This window comes from Arachis ipaensis, chromosome B01, assembly GCF_000816755.2.
Source record: "Arachis ipaensis cultivar K30076 chromosome B01, Araip1.1, whole genome shotgun sequence".
NCBI lineage: Eukaryota > Viridiplantae > Streptophyta > Magnoliopsida > Fabales > Fabaceae > Arachis > Arachis ipaensis.
The window spans coordinates 5,077,081-5,087,555 of record NC_029785.2 but is presented as its reverse complement, the minus strand read 5'-3'; the positions used below and the strand labels follow the sequence as shown (position 1 = coordinate 5,087,555).

Sequence of the window (10,475 nt, the reverse complement as noted above, 5' to 3'; positions counted from 1 at the left end):
GAACAGTAAAACAGTACCTTGAATAATGTTTTTTCGTTTTTTCTAGTGATTTTTTATAGAGATTTGTATCTTTTCTTCTTGATTTCTTCTACTCTTCGCAGAATCGTAGTTTGTTTCGAATGTCGCTTGAATCTTGACGGTTTGCGTTTTGATTGAGGAAGAAGAGGAAGAGTGCAGCATAATGAACGTATTGTAAGGCGCGTGCGTTGGACGCTCAATTTAAAGGAGTAGTGCGTGTGTTTTTTTCTTGAATTTGGACCAACTTATATAGCTTGTAAGCCAAAAATGTTTGTATGTATAGCAGGTCCCTTTTATACGTTCAAAAAATCTTTGAAGTGGAGCATACAATGAGATTGAGTTTTCTCAATTTCTTTCCTAATAACCAAAACAAATTCAATAATTAATAATTTTATTTTTCAATAATTAAAATAATATTTCCTTTAATAATAATAATTATTGATATATATCAAGAAATTAATGTATCTTAATATAATTTGTATTTGAATAAGGAATTTTAATATAGAGGTCTCAAGTTTTATATTGGAAAGACGTGGAGACATCTCTTTTAAAAAAGTTAATTATTAAATTATTTTTTTTTCTTAAGTACGGTAAGTGGGGGTCTTTTTTTGGTTATGGAGGAGGGGTTGGTGTTGTGCTGGAATATGGATTGAGGGGGTGTTACACCGGAATGTGGGACAGGTTTTGGTTAGATTTGGAAAGGAAGTAATCGGATCCTCCGATTTCTATGTTTTGGAAATTTTGTAAGTAAATCGGAGGGTCCGTTTTGCACTAGCACAAAGAAAAAATCGGACCGTGCGATATGACCCAGCAAAACGGTAGGTCCAATTTTTTTGTGTGATTTGTTTTTGGTTCGTTAAAGTAATCGCTGGGTCCGTTTTGTGGTTGAGAAATTTTTTTTTTTATTTACACTAATGGAAATCGGACCGTGGGTTTTCCTTATTTTATAATTTTTTTCGAATTAGGGTATACACCACTCGGATCGTCCGAATTGTGTGTGTATATATATAGGTGCTCAAGTGTGCGAACCAAAGACAGCCGACCAGATCCAACTTTCTTCTTGTTGTTCGAGTTCTCTTCTTCTTTCTCTGGTCTGTAATGGGGTAACTTGGTTTGGGGGAAAAAAAGTTGATGGTAAAATTTCTATTTTTGTTTAAGTGAGTGGGAAGAATGGATGATAGAGTTCTTTTGAAGGTGTATTATTTTGGTCAGATTTTGTTGCAGACACTTGAAAGAGTAAAATTTGTTTGTGAAGATCCATTAGATGTTGTTATTCCCTTCACAATTTCATTTGAAGAGCTTAAAGGAGTGATTTGTGAGAAGATAGATTCGGAGATGTCAAGAAAAATATCATGTATTTTATACAGATATCCTGTACCAGTATTTGGTGGATTCGTCCAATTTCAGACCAAGTATGTAACCGACGAAGCTAGCATGCAAGAGATGTTTTCAATGTACATTAAAAGTCGTGCTCAAATTTTCTTCATCGAGTTGTACGTTGAATTCGAACAATCTGAGACCGACCGAAATATTTTACGAGAAGACTACAATAGTGACAGTGAGGAAGAGTTTGAAAGCAATTACGAAGTTGTCGGTGAAGATGGAGATGTAAATCCAGCCGACGGCGGTGTGGCTCCGAATGTGGCAGACGTTGCAAATGCATTCGCGAACGAAGAGCCATTTGAGGAGCCATCTTTCATGCGAGTTTTGGATTTGGAAGCCATGCATGCTCCGGAGTTTCCAGACTATATGAGTGCAGGTACTCATTTAGCATTTGCAAAAGAGGTTATTTAGACAAGATCAAAATAAAAATACTTTAAGTGAATTAGTATTTAGGTTCCAGTATTCATTTAGTTAATATGTTAATTAGGATTCATTAATAAATATTTCTTAGAGTATTTACGAAGATAATTAGGGATTATTTAGTTAATTTATATTTATTTAGTTACTTAGTTAATTAGGAATTATTTATTAGTTTATTTATTAATGAGTATTTATTATAGTCTTGATGAAGTTATGAAGGCGGTTAGTATTTAATTTTAGTTATTTAGTTACCTTGTATTTACTTAGGTGTTTAATAATTATTTTTAGTTATTTGTTTAATTTGTATTTATGTAGTTATTTAGTTAATTAGGTTATTTTAACTGATTGTTTATAATAGTATTTATGAAGTTATCTGGAAATATAGGTATTTATATTTAGTTATTGAGGATAATTTGTTTTAATGTGTTTGTATTTTTATGTAATGGAGATTTAGATAATACCTTAATGTAAACGTTAGCTATATCATAATTGATGATGTGAGTGATGATTTAATATTTAATTTTGGTCATTAAACAATCATGTATTAAATACTTACGGTGTGGCTGCCTTCTTGGCAGAAGTTCCTTTTGTCGCAGATGGTGAGTTCGCCGTGGGGATGGAATTCAGTTCCAGGGAAGCTGTTATTAAGGCGATGAAGGAGTATACCTTCCGAAGATCTGTAGACTACCATGTGTATGAGTCGAAACCGTTGACATTTTATGCGAAGTGTACACAGTACGGGTCAGGGTGTGATTGGCTTATCAGAGTTAGCATGATCAGCAGAAAGCACTGTTGGGTTATTAGGAGGTACAATGGTAGTCACACTTGTACCAGAGCAACCATCTCTCAGGATCATTCCAAGCTGGATTCAAATACGATTGCCGAAGCCATAAAGCCGTTGGTTGAGGCTGACCCCTCTTTAAAGGTAAAATCAGTTATTGCAGAAGTGCAATCGAAGTTCAACTACACGGTCAGCTATCAAAAAGTATGGTTGGCAAAACAGAAGTCCATTGAGAAGATATTTGGAGGTTGGGAAGCATCGTACAAAGCGTTGCACATATGGTTCGAGGCCATGTGTCATAAGGAACCATCAGCTGTCGTACATTTTGAGATTATGCCTGCATATCAAGGGGATGATTTGGTAACTGATATCCGGGTATTGCATCGAGTATTTTGGAGCTATTACCCATGCATTAGAGCATTCAGACACTGTAATCCAGTTGTCCAGGTGGACGGGACTCACTTGTACGGAAAGTACAAGGGTTGCTTGTTAGTGGCCATTTCGCAGGATGGTAACAACAATATCATCCCGATTGCATTTGCCATTGTCGAGGGAGAGGCCTCTGATACTTGGCACTTTTTTCTCAGTAACCTACGTCAACATGTTGTGACTCGGGATGGTGTGGGGCTGATATCGGACCGACATGAGTCCATAAATGCAACTGTGAAACGTAGTCACGGAGCTTGGTCACCTCCTAGAGCTTTCCACATATTTTGCATCAGTTTCAAGGCACCCTATCTGCAAAAGCTTGTCGTCAATATAGGTAACATTGTATCTTTAAAATCTTGTTATTGATGAAACTGCGAACAATCTATACATCCTGAAACTTATTTGTTTTTTGGTACCTGATATTCTTTAGGGTATTCGCGGACGGTTCGTGAGTATGAACTGCGTTACCAGCGTTTATGAGAGCGAGGCGAGGCGTATACTAACTGGTTAAACCGTATTTCCCGTGAACAGTATGCGTTGGCATTCGATGGTGGCTACCGATGGGGTCACATGACGACTAATCTAGTGGAGTGCATCAACTCAGTCTTGAAGGGTGCACGCAATCTCCTCATCACTGCACTTGTGAAAGCAACATTCTACAGACTTAATGAGTTGTTCACATGGAAAAGAGCAGAAGCGGGGGCGAGGATTAATGCAGGCCATGTTTTTACGGAGCATGCGACCTCCAAAATTCATGCAAATCAACTTGCATCAGGCAACATTCAGGTTAATTGCTTTGACAGGCAGAATGAGGTATTTGAAGTGCGTGAGATGCCAAGTGGAGTGGAGTATGCTGTTGATCTCCGTGGTCAGAGATGTGACTGTGGTGAGTTCCAGGTGGACCGGATTCCTTGCCGGCATGTGTTTGCATGTTGTGCAAATCAATGACTAGATTGGCAGGTATATGTGCATGACGTTTATAAGATGGACCAGGTCAGGCGCGTGTATCGGGCTAGGTTTAGGCCATTAGGGAATCCTACTACGTGGCCTTCTTACAATGGTCCCCGATTCGTACCGAACCCGTACCTGAGACGCGTTTCCAAAGGTCGGCCTAGGATGACGCGCTTCTTGAATGAGATGGACACACGTATGCTACGTCGTCCGAGGCGGTGTAGGCAATGTGGAGCTGAGGGACACAGTTGTAGTAGATGCCGTCAGGGAGGTCCTCCAGGTACCGACAATAATGCCCAGTAGGTTTATATGATATTTGAAGCATTGTATCCTATGTCAATGCCTTGTATGATTAATGAATCGTTGCTACCTGTGTCATTGTACTTTATGGTAATTGAACCATCGTATCCTGTGTCAGTGAACTTTATGATGTATGAACCGGTTTAACATTTGTGAATGTACTTTACGGTGATCGAGTCATTGTAACCTGTGTCAATGTACTTTATTAGATTTGAACGATCGTACATAGTTGCCAGAACCGAACCGATGATCGAACCGATCATACTACAGGTTCACTGGATATTCAACGGTTCATCAGTAGTTATACCGGTTCGAACCGGTTTTCATCCTTACATGGTCCAAATGCCGGACCGGACCGATATAGGATCCGGTTTGTAGGTTTTTCGGTCGAACTGGTCCGGTCCGGTTCAATTCTCATAACACTGCCATCGTAACCTGCTTCATTGTATTCTAATGAACATAAGGAACATCATACTGAAACATTTAAATACAATACTTAGTTGGTACTTATCATACTTTAGTCATACATAAATAGTTAAAGTAAACATTAAGTACCATACATGATACATAGCCTAAACTAACTACACCACAACTACTTTCTCACTGTCCACAATGTTCTTGCATTTCTTCGCGGCCTTTTTGATCACGGACGGAGTGTATCGACTAGCACTACGACGTGGTGGATCAATCCTGAGATTGTAGCCTTTGCCTATCTCACCTGGAGTGCAGCTGTCACCTGTATAAACAACCATCAAACCAAGCAACTGTATAGTATAATCAACATAAACCAACACACCATACAAGAACATAATATCATCAATTGAGACAGCAGGCATATCGTATAATCAACCTAACAAAAATATACCTAACAAAAACATACTATCATCAATTGGCCAGGCAGGTATATAGTTTAATCAACCTAACAAAGAGATACCAAACATAGACATACTATCATCTATTGACCAACCAGTTATATAGTAACATCAACCTTAACCAGTGTACCATACATGACCATAATATAATCAATTGGCTATATACTTATATAGTTTAATCAACCCTACACAACACCCCATACAATAATATGATAATATCAATTGACGGGAAAAGTTTATATGATAATTGTATCTGCATCATTACGGGATTCTTCATCCTGGTCCATGTCCTCATCATCTTCCTCATCCATGTCCTCATCCTCATCTTCGTCGTCTTCCTCGTCATCTGGCTCATCCACTAAGTACTCAGCAGTCTCATGCTCAAAAGTCTTAGCATTTTCTTCAATCATAGTCATTGAAACACGGTTCGAATTTTGACTATTAAGAACTCCTCGACCACCGTCACTCCTACTAGAATCACCAGATACAAACCCTCCAGAAGCACCCGAGTAGGTATCAAATGGATACCTCGCGTCAAACGAATACCTACCCGCCATGAAGTCAGCCTGGTGGCTATGTTGTGCTTGGCCGGCATCTGAGGCCATGAACCCAAGCAACTGGCTAAAAGAACCTCCCTCTCCTGAGTCAAAATGTGGCTGATGTATCGGGAATGACATAGGAAATTGTATCTGAGGTACATACTGGCTTGTGGAATGAGGTTGTTCTTCTGCCGCTGGAAGTGGAGGTGGAGGTGGAGTTGGAGGCGGTGGTGACTGTGGCTCCTGCTCTTTATTATCATCATCCATAACCTGGTCACCCTCAACATCCTCTTGGACCGCAAGATCCGACAAGTTCAAGTGATCACCATACTTTGAACGGTACCAGTACATATAAGTATCTAATGGCTGCTGCGCAGGAATTATATCCGGATCAACACGTTCAGCAGAATATGCAACCCAACAAAACTGGTAACAGTAAAGCACGCAAATAATTAAAATCCAAAAAAGTAAATCACTAGACCGGACCCACATGCAATGTAAATATCAAACACACCTGGCCTTCCTGGAGTTCATCCAAGGCCTTCCGAAAATGAGCAAGCTTATGATATCTATAGACTCGATCTCCACGCTCCCAGTTTCGCCACCTAATATAACGGATCTCATTAACACAATTGGTTTCTAAACATGAAGATACAAGGTAAACGTAAGATAGTCTAACCTGTTGGCAAGTGAAAAACTGCGAGGTTCCCTAGGAACCGATGCTAGATATGGTAGGCGCATCCATGCCCAACACAGTAGAAGTGTCAGCGGACCATCTATTTCCTTACAATCAAAACGTGAGGCCCTGCATAAACTCCTGTACAGGTGTGCTAGGCAGGCTGATCCCCAGCTATACTATCCAATACTAGCAAAGTCACTCAGCAGAGGCAGATACTTCCAGTGGACAGATGCCCCAGACTTGTCTCCAAACAAGATCGTACCGATCAACAACATGATGTGGCACTTAACGTACACCTGTATACTGTTCTCATCGGTCAACTGTGACCGTTCTTTTAAATCCCGTAGCCACGTCAGTTTTATGCCACTTCCTCGACAATCCGACTTTCTCAGCGCCACCCCAAATTGATGCAGACACTCTGCCTCTAATGCCTCAAAACTACTCAAAGTCATGCCAGTCACTGGAAGGCCTTCAGTCGAAAGACCAAAGATCATAGCCATGTCTTCCAGTGACACGGCACATTCACCAACTGGAAGGTGGAAGGTATGCGTTTCCGGGTGCCACCTTTCCACTAAAGCATTTACCAGTGCTTTCTGGCATTGAACTACTCCAATCTGACTAACGTGGTAAAACCCAGTTGATCGTAGATACTCCTCCACTCTCTCATCGTACCGATCCGGAGGGACAGGATGATCACATGTCATCATCCGTGAGGCCTACAAAAGCATAGCAAAAGCACGAATCAAATTACACAACTATCGTACATAATTTTAAAAAGCTAATTAAAGAATATAATTATATTGAATCCGAATTACTAAGTAATAACATTTTCATCTCAAATTTTAATTAATGTACATAGAGCCAATATCTAAGCTGCTACAGATAATAATTACTAATACATAGTTTCACTTTTTATGTTTCTAATACTGTTCTAATGTAATAATAGTAAAATCTCAACTAAAACTATAATTAATTATAAGTTACCTAATTAACTATAACAGTTACCTAATTAATTATTAAATCTAAAACTATTATAAAAAATTATTAACATGTCATTCTTAATACTACTCTATTATATTGGATAAACGTCTAAACAACAATTACTTATTTTTAAACACACATGTTGCTAACCATTATTTAAACATATAATCCTAAATTTCTACAAATAACCATAACTTTTAAAATTATTCCAAAATTTTTTAAAAGCTATTTTTTTTATAATTTATTATATTACAAACTACTCTGACCAAATTATAACCGCTACACACCTTATTTATTTAAACATTTATTTTTAAATTTCTATCAATAAATCTATACACTAATTCATACATATGTTCTTCAGCTCAACTCCTAACAATCATAAACTACTACACTTACACCTTATTTATTTAAAAATTTATTTTTTAAATTTCTATCAATAAATCTATACACTAATTCATATATATGTTCTTCAGATCAACTCCTAACAACCATAAATATCCTAACAACTAAACATAAATATAACTAAATTTAAAAAAAATTAAAAATCTGCAAAAAATAAATAAGATTTAAAAAAAAACTTACATAATCAGAGTATCTCAAATATTTTATAATGTGGAGTTCCGAACGATCAACATTTCTAGCTTTAATTTTTCTTGACATTTTAGCTTTGGTTTCTCACACAGCTGCTGCCAGAACGTTGAGGGAGGAAGAAGATGGAGTTCAAGTGTGTTGGTGGGGGAGGAAATGAAACTGAACTCGTTTAGTATGCATGCACTGAGTTTGGTTGGGTTAAAGGGGCACCGTTTGTGGGGAGCAAGCATTCAGCGACGCGTGGCCTCCCTATACACAAATCGGACGGTCTGCCTAAGTGCATGCAACTCGGAAGGTCCGAGTACCCCTCTTCCATTCGCTGGGTCCGATTTTCATATTCACTGACACCACAGAAAAGTAAAGCTCCCCCCTCCTCCATAACGGTGTTCAACTCATTCCAGCCCTCTATATAGAAAATAAAAAGCGCGGTAAGTGGTAACACATTATTTTTCACGGAACGATATATCAATTAAATAATTTGAGTTGGTAGAGTAATTAATTCAATTTTTTGTTTTGGAATTTGAAAAAACTCAAATTTTTTCCGTTAGTCATTTTGAGATTTTTTTTTATACATATAATTATCAATTTTATATTAAGTGTGGTCATGAATTATTCTTAAATTTTATAAACCAAAAAGGACTCGCAAAGAATACGTATGAGTCAATTAATTAATTTAGAACATATTTGATCATATTAAAATTATGAGCAATGTTAGGATCAGCAATTTTTGTGATTGGTAGCCATTAAATAGTCATCAATGATTATTTAATGGTGTGAGATTTGTGTGAGATTTCATCCAATGACTCACCTTTTTTTACTGGTTATATGTTGGCCAAAATTCAACAAAACTGCTGGTCCCTAAACTTTTCCTAAAAGTAATATGTCATTTTATTGTTGAAAATGTCATATTGATATTGTAAAAATTTATATTAGTACTATGTTAATGATAATTAAATTAAAAATAAAAATTAAATCAATAAATTTAGAGATCATTAGATAATTTCTTAGTGTTATAGACTATTTTGATAAATGCTTGAAATTTTAAAGAATAAACTGTATATTATCTCAAATAAAATAACATTTCAATTTTTTTCCAAATATATCTATCTAAATAAGGCTAAGTGTATCTTATGTTTAATTCTTTCCATAAAAGTCGGTTACATGTAATATCTATCTAAATAAGGCTAAATGTCTCTTATAAAAAATCTAATTACTATTTTTTTTTAAATACGGTAATTTGGGTAACAAATGAAAAAAAAATGACTATGCCTTTGATATAGCATCATTTGCTGTTAAGGGTGGCAAAATGGGCCGGCCCGCCTCGCACCGCGTAGACTCGTCCCGCCAACTAAAATGGGTTCAAAATGCTAGTCCGTTTCGCTTTATGGCGGATTGGCAGGTCGACTCTTTTATTTAATAAAAAAATAAAATAAAAATCTTCGGCCCAGCGGACCGGTCCGCCCCGCCCCGTCAAAATCCGCCAATTTGGCGGTACGGATTTGACAGATTTTTTTAATTTGGTGAGCTCCAAATCCTAGTCCGACCCGCTCTTTTTAGCGAATTTAGCGAGTCAGCCCAACGAGTTCAACCTGTTTTGCCACCCCTATTTACTGTAACGAAAATTAATGCAGTTTTCCTTATAAACATGCAATCAAGCTTTATTTATATTCTAATTTCTACCATGCCATATAGGCAATTAAATTAAAACAAAAATTTCTCAAAAAAACCTTCAAAATGACAAAAGCTTCGTTGGTGCTTCCTTGCTTGCTTTTCTTATTCCTCATAGCATCCGAATCTGGTATTTCCATCCTCTATTTTTCTTTTCTTCAATAATAGTGTTCTCGTCTGTCTCTCTGATTTATGCTTGAAACTAAAATATTATACATATTGTTTCAAAAATTGCTATGAATTAATAGTTCGGTAGGGCTAGCAATCTTTTTACTTTTCACTTTTCATTCTTTGGTAACCTACGAAGTACATAGATTTTTGCTAAATTTTATCGATGTATCAAATACATTTTAAATATGATATTCATTCAATACTTATTCAATGCACATATTTTTTGAGTTGAATCGTATTTTAATTAAAAAAATCGGATATATTTAGACACCTAAATACTATAATAAATCAATATATTCAATCTTATTCTTAATATATATTTTTAAAAGAAGAATAAAATTTACTCCATATTTAGGATATTAATAAGTGTCATGTTTAAAATAAAAAATAATGTAACTGTTTTCAAAAAATAAAAATATTAGAATATTAGGAGAGAATCTGTTGTGTTTTAGGCTTTTAGAACCCAAATTTTTGCAATTTTTTATTAATTTTTTTATTTCGTTTTTAATCATTTGTAACCTCCACTAATTAAAACTTTTTTACAAATATTCCTAATATTTAATGCTCCGAGCTCTCAAAACTTAAGCCAGCTAACTTACCCGGCAAAGTAAAATATATTCTATAAAAAAAGTTTTAAGTGTATCAAAAATACTAATTTTCTAATTATTTTAATCGTTGATCTAAATTATAAA

General features: G+C 36.3%; 2 protein-coding genes across 2 annotated transcripts; one reads left to right on the top strand and one right to left on the bottom strand.

The window, feature by feature from the left end:
• On the top strand, positions 1,189-3,979 carry LOC107644852. Its single transcript, XM_016348795.1, has 4 exons — positions 1,189-1,777; positions 2,400-3,365; positions 3,462-3,475; positions 3,563-3,979. The coding sequence occupies exons 1-4, from the start codon at positions 1,189-1,191 to the stop codon at positions 3,977-3,979; spliced, it is 1,986 nt and encodes a 661-aa protein (XP_016204281.1).
• On the bottom strand, positions 6,211-8,364 carry LOC110269068 (protein MAIN-LIKE 1-like). Its single transcript, XM_021116399.1, has 2 exons — positions 7,936-8,364; positions 6,211-7,088 (listed from the first exon to the last, which is right to left on the bottom strand). The coding sequence occupies exons 1-2, from the start codon at positions 8,011-8,013 to the stop codon at positions 6,549-6,551; spliced, it is 618 nt and encodes a 205-aa protein (XP_020972058.1). The 5' UTR covers positions 8,014-8,364; the 3' UTR covers positions 6,211-6,548.

Bases quoted from the DNA above. Each gene is read 5' to 3' on its own strand.
- LOC107644852 (XM_016348795.1), top strand. From the start codon at position 1,189: ATGGATGATAGAGTTCTTTTGAAGGTGTATTATTTTGGTCAGATTTTG. The intron at 1,778-2,399 runs GTACTCATTTAG...CCTTCTTGGCAG, and splicing joins TCCAGACTATATGAGTGCAG to AAGTTCCTTTTGTCGCAGAT.
- LOC110269068 (XM_021116399.1), bottom strand. From the start codon at position 8,013: ATGTCAAGAAAAATTAAAGCTAGAAATGTTGATCGTTCGGAACTCCAC. The intron at 7,089-7,935 runs GTAAGTTTTTTT...ATGCTTTTGTAG, and splicing joins ATTTGAGATACTCTGATTAT to GCCTCACGGATGATGACATG.